The sequence below is a fragment of the Centruroides vittatus genome, unplaced genomic scaffold, assembly GCF_030686945.1.
Source record: "Centruroides vittatus isolate TY-2023 unplaced genomic scaffold, ASM3068694v2 contig_5, whole genome shotgun sequence".
NCBI lineage: Eukaryota > Metazoa > Arthropoda > Arachnida > Scorpiones > Buthidae > Centruroides > Centruroides vittatus.
Genome location: NW_027122286.1, coordinates 3,643,097 through 3,657,648, shown reverse-complemented (window position 1 = coordinate 3,657,648; position 14,552 = coordinate 3,643,097). Strand labels below are relative to the sequence as shown.

Sequence of the window (14,552 nt, the reverse complement as noted above, 5' to 3'; positions counted from 1 at the left end):
AAACTTAATTATAAGACGTTAACGTAAATAAAGCTTGGAGTTTGCAAACTTCAAATGTTCACAAACTCCAAGTTTTGTGCTTTTTACGTGATTTAAAACAAGAAACGAGCAATTATTTATTGCGACTTCGTCACAATGTCGAACTGCAATTTTAATCATATTTTTAACTTAAAATATGTGCTCTCCAGTCTCCACCTTAAATTAGTAGTACCTTGCTTCTGTACAGTACATCATACTTATTCTGTTTTTTTTTTTTTTTTTTTTTTTAACTCTTTCCGCCCTATGGGCATTAAGAGGGCCTCTTATAACAAGCCCATTATGAGTTCGGCCAAGCCCACAATGGGGCGGCCGGGTGGTTGAGGGACGGAAACCGACATATCCGGACGGACCACCCCCGAAAAATTCCTGGGGATTTTTCGACCCGTTCAGATGCGATCCCGGGTCCCCCAGGGCGGCAGGCTGCTAACCTTGACCGCTCGGCCATCCGGCCGCTCATACTTTTTCTGTTAGCAATAGAGTCGTGCGGCCATCTATTAACTGCTTACAGGGGAAAGTTTTAAATTGAAATAATGTGACTTCCGGTTTGCATCGGAAGTTCATACATAGTTAATCGGGTCTTCCTGCCGCTAAACTTTTTATATTTTCTCTTCTTTCATTTATCTAACACCGTGCTCGAGATTCAGGAAAGACAGGCAGACAACAGCTGATAGTTGGAATTTATAAGTCTACAAGTTTTTCAAATTGCAGCACAACAATCATAGTGGTTATGGAATTTCCACTGACAAATTCTTCTCTGGTTCTACGGATAAATTCCTTATCACTTGTGCTTGCACTTTTAAACTTTCTGATGCAAAACACTTAGCATGCCTCTTCCTTATTTATATCCGTAAACTGCATAGCTATACTAACCTTATAACATCAGTCGTCATGCAAACATCAATCTGTTTCATCTCCGATTACTATATTAAAATATTAAATTATATTTGAATTTTATATTTTAAAGTGCACTGTCAGCCGCCCTAGGAATTTGGCCACCTGCTTGAATACACACGCTGCACACCTATCAGAACCGGATCTGGTTAAGAGTTTACGAATTAGAAAAGACTAATTCCATAACTATTATAATAGCCTTCAATGAGGCGTGTGCCAAATTGTGGGACTCTGCCATTCCGCATGAAACATTTAGCTACTTTTAACAGACCAGACACCACACACGCTAAGTGCATGCTCAAATGTAAAGTTCATGTTTCTGAATCTGAGACATATTACTTGTTTTTCCCACTGCCTTAAAAGGGTATTGAAGCAATTGGAGCATAAATCTCTTGCGCCAACAATTTCATTTCGGAAATGAAAAAGTTTTGATTAAATGTCCTGCGAATGTACACAATACATCTACAGGGTGTTTCAAAAAAGATGGACAAGGGGTGAAAAAACACACTAAAACAAATATTTCCAATCATAGAATGCGTAGTCGAATCGTAACAGCAAGCGGGGTAGTAAGCGCTATCTAGTGAGCGTATTCGCTTGTGCCAGTAAATATAGGTGGCGTATGAGTCGACCAAAATGGCTGCCACAAAGGGTATAACGTGCTTGACAACGTACGAGAGTTACTTGTGTGTTGTCTTTTTAATAACTTTTCTCTCTGTAGTCAAAACGTTTTATTCGCATTTGTATCCGACATTAATCCTAGTTGATTTCGTAGTTGTTTATGTCACGATGATTACACTTTGTGACATTTTAGAATGTGTGGCTGATCGAAAAAGATGTCTTACAGAAGGAGAGAAAATACTAAAACTGGTAACTTTACATCTATCCAGCTTTTTCTCAGCAAACAATTTACTACAGTTTCACCACAGCTAATTTTGCTGAGCTTAAAATTCTTCTATACAAATGTTTTCACTCTATCTAATATAGGCCATCGTCAGGTTTAATATATAAATGTTCCAAAATGGAACGTACCGTTTTCGAATATTTTACATATTTAAAATTCAAAAAATAATTTAACTTTAAAATAAATTGAAAGAAGTGTGTATATTAAATAAATAAATAAACAAATAAAACATAGAAAACAAAGCTAAGTAGAAAGAAATGATTTAAGGGTTTTTAAATGCCATTCTTTTTTCTATTATATATTTCCACGCTGTTGGAAGCGCATTAGCATCCATAGCATTTAGGCAACGGTTTTTCATTTTACTTCTATAAATTTCCACCTTTTCCATCTCCAACGCAATGGATGGAGAGTGCACCGTTTAAATGACTTTAGCCTCTTTCCATTTTACAATCGCTCCTTCAGTCTGTGCCATAATTGCTAATAGTGTTGTGTCCTTTGTCAAAATTGTATGTATGTTCTCGCAGACGTACCGCCAGGTTTCTTCTAGTCACACCCACATAATCTTTTTCGATTCCTAACTGTTGATTTTCAAATGGAATTTTATATACCCTAGCTTTACCTTCCTTTTTCACGCTGTCTTTATCGTTCCGTAGCAAGCTACAGATATTAGGTGCTCTTTTATAGATCATTCTCGATTTTTATAAAAAAAAAGAGCATTTGATACAATGTTGACAAACGACACAACACAATATTATCAATTATAGCACAGACTGAAGGAACGATTGTAAAATGGAAAGAGGCTAAAGTCATTTAAACGGTGCACTCTCCATCCATTGCGTTGGAGATGGAAAAGGTGGAAATTTATAGAAGTAAAATGAAAAACCGTTGCCTAAATGCTATGGATGCTAATGCGCTTCCAACAGCGTGGAAATATATAATAGAAAAAAGAATGGCATTTAAAAACCCTTAAATCATTTCTTTCTACTTAGCTTTGTTTTCTATGTTTTATTTGTTTATTTATTTATTTAATATACACACTTCTTTCAATTTATTTTAAAGTTAAATTATTTTTTGAATTTTAAATATGTAAAATATTCGAAAACGGTACGTTCCATTTCGGAACATTTATAATATTAAACCTGACGATGGCCTATATTAGATAGGTGAACACTTTCTATTCTAACAAATTACTTTATACCCATAGCAGCCGCCATTATGTAGTTCGCGCTAATACTGCTAGGTGTCAGATCTATCGTTGGCACAAGCGAATAAAAGCGCGTTGTTTGTATACATGGTCATTTGCAACCTCAATGTCTGAAGACCGATATTGAATTTTACGTACGGATCTGCCAATGGCAATGCCGTAAAAGCGCAACGAAAGTATCGGGAGCGTTTTCTCAATAGGCCAATTTCAGATTGAAAAACCTGATATCTTCCAAAATATACGCGATTCAGTCCGTCTACGCTGTGAAGCACGCATTACGGTTTCCGGTCGCTTTTTGAGCAATTTCTGTAATTATCTGCTATTAAAGATTCTTTTTCCATGTTCTATGTCACGAGTCTTAACTGCGCCTCAACACTTCACATTCGACCACTCATCCTATGACGAAAAATGTTTGTTTTAATGTGTTCTTTCACCCCTTGAAGTTTTGCCCATTTTTTTGAAACACCCTGTATATACAGAGACAATTAACTTGCCACTCCCAAAACACCTTATAATAACGAAGTGGGGGCATGTGGATTCAAAGTGGTTTGTTTTCATGCCAAAAATTTATACATAGAAGCATTCATTGATAAACTGGACGAAAAAAAAATTTCCAATGGCCACAATGAAACTCGAGTATTTGCTGAAATAAAAAGCAATGTTAAAGGGACTCTATACTGTTCATACAAATTCTTGTGCAGATCGTTTTCTAAGCTTGAAGAAACCAGTCTATCTATTGAGAAGCAGTGGAAGATTTTTAAACACACGAAAGCCAGTTAAATAGATTAGCTTTAGAGAAACTGGAATACTCTAAGCAAATATCCGGGTATTCAAAATATAATTCCTGTGTCTCTTAACTCACAAAAGCTAGAGTTCTTAGTGAAAACCAAATATGCTCTTCTCAAATCTGTTGATCTGAAGAAATCGTTTTTTCAGTTCAAAGATGTACTTTCCTCACGTCTGTGGCTGATCATGGAGACTATAGAACGATTGTATGTTTGTAAACTATGAAACTGGCGAATCAGATTTCGAAAATGAGTAATTAATTTAAATTTTCTATTATTTTTCGAGTTTTACGTGTTTTATGTATACTTTTATGCACAAAAAAAAAAAAAAACGATGGTTTTGCTGTATATGTTTCAGGAGCACTGTTTTAGAACTTTTTTTAACAATTGCACCTCAATTTTCTAAATTTAGTGACAAATACAACTTGCTAATAAGATTTTTATATACATTATTTATAAATTTTGTTCTTTTGATCATAATTAATTTGTAAATTCAGCTTCCTTGTGCATTACAACGTCTTTCCATGTTGAGAAATGCCAGGAATTTTCTCCTGGGCAATTTGTTCCGGATATTTCATTTCTTATAAAATTTTGTAACTAAACTAAAATATATATATATTAGTTTATATATTTAATATATATTTGTATTAATTCTATGAACGATAGATATCAAATATTTGATTAATTTTGTTTGAATTCGGATTAAATTTAGTACACAATAAAACATCTTACAGCCTGAATTTTGCTCTTTAAGGGTAGTTTGATTTGCAAGGAAATCGATAAACACGGATGAGTGATAGAGAACAACATCACTGTGCAAAAGCTGTGATCTCTGACAGACTGTATAAAAAAATCTTGACAATCCAAATCGGGTTCGTATGTTATTGTTTATGGCAACATGATGATATCTTATGATACAAATTCCAGAATAAAGCGAACCCAAAGTTGTGAATCGTAAATTTACATTAAAAATTAAATTTGATCAACGAATAGAAGGTATGATAGCAATGTCTAAAAATAACTAAGATATTGATCTGTTAGAGCAAGGCACCGGCACACTATAAATTATACGACCACTCTCAATCATTGCCATTAAGGACGAGTCTAATAGTAAATAGCCAGCTTGGCTGAGGGATAGGAACAACCCTTCGGAAAAGAAAGATAATAATATACTTTGACAAATACATTTTTTCAAATATACAAACTTCTATAGAATTATATTATATAAGATTGGTTGGTTTGATGGGATATGGCAACGCGGCACGGAATACATGGGCGATCGGCCAAGGAAGAAGCCTCCCGAAAATACTTTTCATGAGAAATTGGCCTCTATTTAGATGTTACAAACGTAAAGGAAACGTAAAGAAAACTCCACGAAACCAGCCCGTTGGCGAGACAGGAACCCGTGACTATCAGTATTCAGCGGTTTTATTCACTCGGCTCTTATGTAAAGATAATTTTCAATGTTTAAACTGATAAAACTTCCCAAAAACTATTTGAAAAAGTGAATTTTTATTTAAAAACTATTTGTTCAAAATAACATATATTAATTCATACACAATGATTTATTAAATAATTTTTAAAAAATAATAATTGTTTTATGAATAATAACAGTATTAGAACCATTATTTTTCTTAAAAATAATACATCTATCTTCATTTTATTAATAATATGGAGGGAAAATTCTACTAATAAATAAAACAGTTGAAAGATCATAATTTATAAGAATTATAATTAATGTACAATTCTTCCCTTCAAGCATTTCTTGTTAGTAATGTTTAAATAAAATACTGTATTCAGAAATGTGTATTTGCAATAAATAATTTTTGTAAATGTTATATAATAAATCTTAATAAATATTATAAAATTTGTCACTATTTTTTATTTTTCAAATGTAGATTCTATTTATTTACTCTTTGTTTAATGTATTTTTAAATTTTGTGCAAGTGCCAACTGTAAATATTGGAAAAAGAACAACTTATTATAAGATAGAACAAAATTGATTTATGCGCTAACTTGTAGGTCGTTTATTTAAAAAAATTGATTTTGCATAAACCAGATTTATGAATATATATTATAATTCGAAATAAAATATATTGAATAAAACAGTTGATTTTAAATCGAATCGTTATAAACATTATTTTTGTTTTAAAATATATTAGTATAGTAAAGAAAGTCCTGACTTCGAATAAATCACATTTCGTATATGATATTCCTCAATCGCTTTTCGTGTGCCAAGTCAGCACGTTCGTACATTTTACCTTCCCAGCTGTTATATATGATAGAGGCAAAGTATGACGATCAGTCAAAAATAACCCTCAAGATTTTTACATTTTTGGACTCAGGGGACCTTGAAATCTTGAAAAATGTAAAAAAAGTTGGGGTTTATTTTTGTATGTATGGATGTTAGCGTGTATGTGGGGAGTACAGTTTTATTTCATCCACTTTGAAGCTTAATTCCTGTGTCTTTTGCCGAAATTTTCTGAAATTTTTACAAAGAGTTCTGTGTATAAGTGGTACCGATGCTATTAACTTTTGATGGTTAAAGGTCAAGAGGTGGGAGCTAGAGATGGTCATATATCATATCTCAAATGTGGTCGGACTTAATGAAGATTTTATTCGTTACTGGGCTGCAATTTGAAAAAATTGTAGACCTATAAATTCCCACTGTCGTCCGTCCGTCCTTCCTTAATATCGAGAAAGGAGGTTGGATAGATGAAAAACGAAACGAGATATGGAAGGCTTAGAGGAAGGAGGTCCCGATGAACTATATACAAACTTCCAGACTAGACTGAAAGTCACATGAATTCAATTCAAACCTTTCTCCCTGAATGGAATTAGATAGATGACGGACATGACTCCATTGTTAACAGGAAAAGTATGATGTACAGGGGCAAGACTCTATTAATCTGAGATGTAGAGTATATATTTTAAATTAAATAAATTTAAAATATGATTAAAATTTGCAGCCCGGCATTGTGACGATGTCACAATAAATAATTACTCGTTAGCATTTGTAATTTTTATAAAACTCATCACTACCCTCAAAATTAAGCTTTTTGCTGTTTTATAATAATTAATAATAAAAAAATCTTTTAAATAAAATCTTATAACACATTGCACCACACACAATTTTAACTTTTTTGTCGGGAAAGTTAAGGCAACTCGTTGCTGGATTTTTTAGTTGTGCAGTTGTGCAGTGATGCTTTTGTTAGGTTTCGTTTCGATAACACCAAAGTCATACGTGAAAATTACTTTTTTTATTATCAGTTTTTAATATTTAGTTTTATCGTTTTAAATAATGTTTTATGCAGTATATTCACTGTAAAAAAATAAAACTTTCCTACCTTAATAAAATATTTTATAATTTTTATTTAAAGATAAATATTCGGACCCGACAGGAAGTCGGGATTAAAAGATAGGATAGAATATGATTTTAAAAAATGCCTTAATTATAAAATAAGCGAATTGTTTTTCAAATTAAAAAATGCGAATTGTATCTCTTTTAAGTATAATTTTTTTAAATATATATATATTTGAAATACGTAATATTAAATATAATTGTTATAACATAATGTAAACATGGATAATTTTGTCAAGATTACAAACCATACTTTAAAAAATTTACAATGAATATTAAAGTAAGCAATTAGGTGTGTGAGATGAATAAATATAAGATAAGATCATTATATCCATATTAGACAGTAGCTTTATTTAAAAACAGGAAGGAAAAATAACAGATGGTTTTGATGCGTGACGTTACAAGTAGTGTAAGCAATGTTTCGTCGGCTAAACATTGTTAACAACAACGTCACGCACGAAAGGTGACAAGTTAAACATAGCATGTTACTGTCTTAATAGAATATCGATTAATTTATATGGGGCATACGCAATAAATTTTTATAATTTATAATAATCTATATCAACTAAAATTGTTTAATTAAAATTCATAATATTAATGAAAACAAAAATGCATGCTAAGTTATTATAAGAAGTCAAGTTCTTTAGTTCTTTGAATATTTTTATTTTTCCAATTAAAATATATTTACTTAAGGTAAATATTTTAAAACAGTATAAGGTAATATATGATGAATTTGATAACAATAATAATTTATATTAATAGAATACTGGTGTTTTTTTTATTAAAATTCAGAATTTTTTTTACATTTTTTAAGTAGAGGTAAAGGTGTAAATATGCTCAAAATCCCGCAAAGTAGTGGAGCCATGCGGATTTCAACTGCTTAGATGTTTCTAAAAATTTCTGCTGTATTAATATTGCATATATTATCGAAATAACCCGATGGATATTAATTGAAATGAATTTCTTCGTTCTATTTTCATGCAACATATTAAAAAATGCTACTCGAAAATTAAAGTTTTATTTTTCTTAGATGGAAGGCCTTCAAAACATTTTAGCGAGAGGGCCTCAAAATGTAGTAAATTAATTAGATACTTCTTATCTAAGATTTTAATTCCAATTTTTTCTACACATTCCTTTAAATATTTTTTGCGATGTGCAAAATGTAAGAAATTTTAGATTTATTTAACATTTTCTTTTTTTGCATTGAAAATATTTAAGATGTACTTCAAAAATTAATTGAAGCGCAGCGACTCAAATTGACAAAACGCTGAAATACGTAATGCGAAAAATTTAGCATATGTATCTTAATCTATATACGTTAACGTATCAAACGTTGCATAAAAAGTACTTTCCACAACGTTTGTTATATAAATAAGGGAAGTTTTAAAATAAAGATAAGAATTCACTGCGAATACAGAGTAACAATTCGCTTTAATTTAGCGCCCACAAAATGATGTAACGTGAGTCCGCTCTCATGTCAGGGACGAAGTTCTAATTAATATATTTGCTAATTGAGACGATAAAAAAAATATATAAATCTATATACTTTAAACTCAGAATAAATTTTTTAATATATAACACCTTTATTTATTTCAAGTTTAAGGTTTTAATCTCAATTATCAAGTATAAAAATGTATCGTACAGTACTTTATTTTTAATCTAATTAACAAGTCAGAAAATTCGTTGCTTTAGTCAATAAAATTAATCGAAATATATAATGAAATTATTTAGTTAAAATGCAATTAAAAGAGGAAAAATACGGTAGTAATGAAGATATTTTAAAATTCTAAATATTTCACAGAATTTTTATGGAGTTTTAAAAACGCATTTACAACTTGTTCATAAATAATCTTAATGTTAAGGTATCTACAATTATCTACATATTATCTGCAACTTCATTTGTTATCATTAATCATTCTGTCGTATACTAATAAATAACAATTTTTAAACATTTTATTAAAGTTGTCAGTTATATTTTATCAAGTGATTTGAATAAAATGATTATGTAGTAGTTTCACATAAAATATAAATTATTACTGATTTTTTAATTTATCTTACAATGTATTTAAAAACTGAAAGCTCATTCATCTCTCTTTTGACGTTTCTCAAAACATTTTGTATTCGAATTTCTGAATGTAATGTAAAAACCCATTTATTTGAATAGTGAAGTTGACAAATGACTAAATTTTATCATATGTGAAATATTTTAAAAATTCTATGATATTTATAAATTTTTTCTTTCGCTATTGAAAAAATAGAAAAAAAGAAATATTGAATCAAATAAATTTCAATTCAAATTCAAATTAAATTCCAATAAATTAAAATATAATTATTGAAGAATGTGATTGCCGTATTTTATGGCATATAATATGCAACTTTTATCCAGAAAGAAGACTAAAAAATGTGGAGTTGCAAGCTCCCACAGACTAATGAATACCAAACGGTCTTCAGTAGGATACACGTAACTTCTACCTAGCTCAACACTTGAATAAAAATGTCATTGTTTAATTAAACGCATTATTATTTTTTGCTATAGTCGAGCAGCTTTTGCATGTATACATTGAATATTTCAATGGTAAATTTTAATTGGGAATGACTTCTTTTAAACTTCACTTTTTTCCCGATAAACAACAACGTGAATTCCAATTTTACTTTTTTTTAAAACGAGAATACAGTAAAAACACTTTACGGAGCCGATCGTCAAATGTGCAGTATAGCTTAAATACATTGTTTTACCTTAAATGTTTTGTGCTGAAATGAAGCTGCATCTTATAAGTCGTAAAAAACGGTAAAAATAATAAACGAAAAAGTTTGTTTTATTTTTATTGTTATAATTAAACTTTTAAATTAATCTTTCTGTGTTCATTGTTTTAATTTTTTAAAATCAATTTACTTAATCTGTATGTAATTTATGGTTTTTGTAATTATATACAGGATGATTAAAACCAAAAATCAGTTAACTAAGAATATTTTCAGATTATTTTAAACTAGAAACGTAGTAAAATGGTTTAAATGGTTTAGAACAGCTGCATATTATTGTTTAGACTCATTTGCTTTCGTTCTATTCAATCAGGATGCTATATTGCATTTCACAAATGTGAAATGAAGCAATGACGTGCCTGTGAAATATTAAATTGTAAACTTTGTTTAAATCAATAAATATTTCTTTTGAAAAGTTTATGAAAACAATAAAAATCATGCAATTGTGAAAGAAATGTTACAGTGAAGTTTCTGGACGATGAATCCCACTTACCAAGTGATTTACATATTAAAGATTTAAAGAAAGAAGAGCAATAAATTATTCCTGAATTAAAATAATCAAAAACTGCAATAACTGAAGATGTAGAATGTTGTAAATTTGTATTGAGCATGGAGAATCTTACTTTGAATAGTTTTATTTTGCTTTGTTAGTAGAAACTACACTCAAACCTGTTTTTGTGCGGTCTTTTTTTGTGCGATTTTTTTGTGTGATATATGAATTTCAATCAAATTGGTATACCGCACAAAAAAATTGCACAAAACAAATCGCACAAATAAAAAATCGCACAAAAAAAAGACCGCACAAAAACAGGTTTGAGTGTATATTAAAGGTTTTTTACTTTAAAATGATTAACTAAATTTTGGCTACCTTATATACGTTATGTACAGTATATACCAGTATATGTACACTCTTCTAATTGAAAGAACAATTTAATCATGTCTACAGATACTTGATAAGTATTTGAAAATAATCTTGGAATTCAATCCAAAAAGATACTTGACGCATCAAACAATTTGATTAAATGTTATATATAAAAACGTATGATGCTTTCTTATTTTCGAAAATTTAAAGAATTTTGACTTCGTAAGTCACATTAAGATAAAATTATCCTATTATTATTATTATTATTATGCCCTAAAATTTCATATTAAAAGTGTAAAACAGTATTTAAATTTGTAATACTTCAAATATTTTGTGATCTAATCCACAAAGTACAGTATTTGGAATTTACTGCGATCAAAAAGAAACAATACTGTATATAGAAAAGATTTAGAAAAACTTAAATACAGTACTGTATATGGAAAAATGTTGATAAGCTAAAATACTGGATTATTTGTCTACTGATATTGCTATTTAAAAAATTTTAGACTTTAGAGAAAGCATATTTCTCAGGTAGTAAATAAGAAAGAGCTATGAATTCTTCCAAATTGTTCCAATAAATAGTAAATAATTTTTAAAAATTGTCAACGAAAAGTTAGATATTGTGTTAATATCAATATTAAAAATTTGAAATCGAGACCATAGGAAAGAGCCGGTTGGTTCGACTATGGCTGGATCACTTTTTGCTGCCAACATTACGAACACAATTCCAATTTCAAACCACCTACTAACAAGCGACAGTCAGACCAAACCAATAGACTTTTCTATTGGGAGAAAGGCTTCTCTCTAAGATATTGCTTTCTTCCTCCCCGACAACAAATATATCTCTATCGAGTGAGATTTAGAAACTATAAAGTTATAAAATAACTAGAAAATAATTGAAAGTAAAATCTTTATAAAGAAACCAGGAGACCGTGGCCATAATCATTGCAATCGATCTCCGTTTTTGAGCTTGAACACCTTTCCACCTTCCTGTGACATGTAAATACTGCCGTTTCATTTATCTATTCTGCCGAATCTATTCTTTATGTTGACTAAAAAATTCGAATAAAATATAGTTTTAATTATAAAATTAATTAACGTTAACTAAATTTTATGATTAAGAAGTCGAAGAACCTTTTTATTCATTCTTAGATTTGATTTTAATAATTACAATAAATTGATAGGCCAACTACGGTGCAACTATTAAACTAACAAATTTAAAACATCGATAGCTTAGAATTGGAAAGTAAATATTTTATTTCCATATTTAAGAATGATAAATTTCAAATAATAATGATAGGTTTATAGTACTATTGATTTATTGTATCCATGTTGGAAGTTTATATTTGTAAGAGCGAATCGAATAAAAACATCACTTGCAAGAATCGATTTACGATCGTAAAAGTAATTATTTTATAAATATTTTGCAATTCTGACATTTTGAATTTTTATTATTTTACATAAATAGAAGAACCAATAATAATAATAATAATAATAATAATATATATATATATATTGCATAAATCACATTTATATTAATTTTACTTTGCTTATTTTAGTAATTATCAATTATATAAATAGAAAATTTTGTTCTATTATGTAATTTGTGTTTAATAATATTTGTTTGTACATAATTTAAATAAGTTGGTTTACAAAATAAAACAAATAGTGATCATGTATTATTACAATGTAATAAAACGGGACAGAATAACAGAATATACATAAGCTTATAGTGAATATTACAAAAATATTTAAATAGCAAAGTGAAGCTAATTAAAAAGTAAAATTATCTTTCAAATAAATTAATTAACTATATATAAATATGCATATATATAAGCGTACTTTTATATCATTAATGAAGTAACCTTCAGTAATTATCTAATATTGGTGGTATATAATGGTATTTTTCTAAGAAAACTGCCGGAATGAATAATTCATTTCTCTAAATATTTGCATTTTTTCGAATAAATTATTTTAAATTTATTTTAAATATACAGTAACTGTATAAAAATATTAGCAATTTTTTAATATTTATATATAAAAACATATCCTAGTAGTTTTATAAATATTTCAGTAAACGTTCGTTTTAATAACGTATTTGGTTCCTAGAAAACCATCTCTGAGTGAACATTTTTGATAGAATAAGTTGGGTGAAATGGATCACGCTAAGCTCTTAGTGTCATATTTTAAAGTTTTCTTTTTATTTTCGTGTTTTGTACCTATGTGTCACTGAAATGTTGAAGTTTCTAGAAGTTACGAAAGAACCTCGCATTGATTTCGTTAAAAAAAATTTTGTGTCTGTTTTTAGAGCACAACGTGTGAATTCTTCCTAAGTTATTATCAGCACTAGCAATAAACTAAAATATTATGCTTGTGATTACAAAATAAAAATACAAATCTGTTATTAAGTAAAAGTATAGGTCTAATCTGGCGATAGTCAATAACTAAAACTGTTTTTTTTTTTTTGTTTTCCCTACTGCATTGCAATGGAATGAAATGAATCATTAGAATTTATAAGACTTAATCTATATAAGCTGTGTGTATTCACACAGCTTATATAACTTTTTCTTAAATTTGGATAAGAAAAATTTCAGTAACGATATGTGTGCAAGCTATTCAGAGACATTCTATTAGAAAATGTACAGTGCAGTACATAACAATATACAGTAAAACCTGTATAAACCGGAATCGTACGGTACCGAATATTTTTTCGGTTTGGCAGGTTTCCGTATTATTAAGATTCCGTTTTGAACAAGTATATTTTTATTACAGACGTATTAATGATTCATATTTTATATATTTAATATTTAATAATTTATGCATTTTGTATTGTTAATAATAATAAATAAGAGATTTCGCAAAAGACTATAATTTACAGTAGTTAATCTTTGAAGGTTTTTGGTACTATTTAAAGTTCAAGCCTTTATTTTTGAGTATTTAATATCACCAATAATTTCAAATAAGTTTTCTTTTCATGCCGATAACTCAATGTACTGTACCTGTACATGTATTGATGTCCATTGTCTTCTTATTGATTAGATTTCATGAAATTTATATGCATGAAAACGTCCCTATTATTATAATCGTTTTTGGTTTTCTCGTTTTAAAATAATAATGGATATAATGGTCTGCATTCGATTTTTACTTATCAATCTAGATCAATTCAGCTGAATTAGATAGCAGTCAATAGTGTCATGCTGTTTTTATATTTTAAGTACTAATCAAATATTAATAACTCACCTTCTATAATGTGCAACTTTTCTTCTTCCGTAGTTCTTTCTTCAGCTAAAATAACTTCCTCTAATCAAAATAAAATATAAGTAGTAAGTAAAAAATATGTATAATTAGTCATTTATATCAAATTAATATTGCTTATTCAAGAAATTAAAATGATTTGAATAAAAATTATTAATTTTTTATACTTATTAAGATTATATGTGATTAATAACTAATTTAATAACAATTAACGCGTTTTATTAAAACATTCAGATAAAGAAAATGTAAATTTCAATTTAAATCAATGATTTAGCTTGGAAATTTTTAAAATACTAAATAAAAAAATTAGTTTAAATGAAAAATCTCATATAATATATAATAATTTTATAATTTTGAATATTTATTGAGTTGTCTACTTTAAAACAGTGCTTATATATTTATATTTAAAAAAAGTGATACTATTATTTAAAATATACTGCATATTTTTATACAGATACTAGCTGTTACCCGCGGCTTCGCTCGCGCGGATTTTG

The 14,552-nt window shown here is 28.8% G+C and overlaps 1 protein-coding gene across 16 annotated transcripts in view; it reads right to left on the bottom strand.

Annotated features, from left to right (window-relative positions):
• Positions 1 to 14,552, bottom strand: part of LOC136978245 (voltage-dependent calcium channel type A subunit alpha-1-like) — a 637,477-nt gene that overhangs the window by 458,867 nt on the left and 164,058 nt on the right. For all 16 annotated transcript variants that reach the window (XM_067273927.1, XM_067273930.1, XM_067273917.1 and 13 more), the window contains one exon: positions 14,044 to 14,103. In XM_067273927.1, coding sequence (XP_067130028.1) covers positions 14,044 to 14,103 — 60 coding nt within the window. The remainder of the gene's footprint in view (positions 1 to 14,043; positions 14,104 to 14,552) is intronic.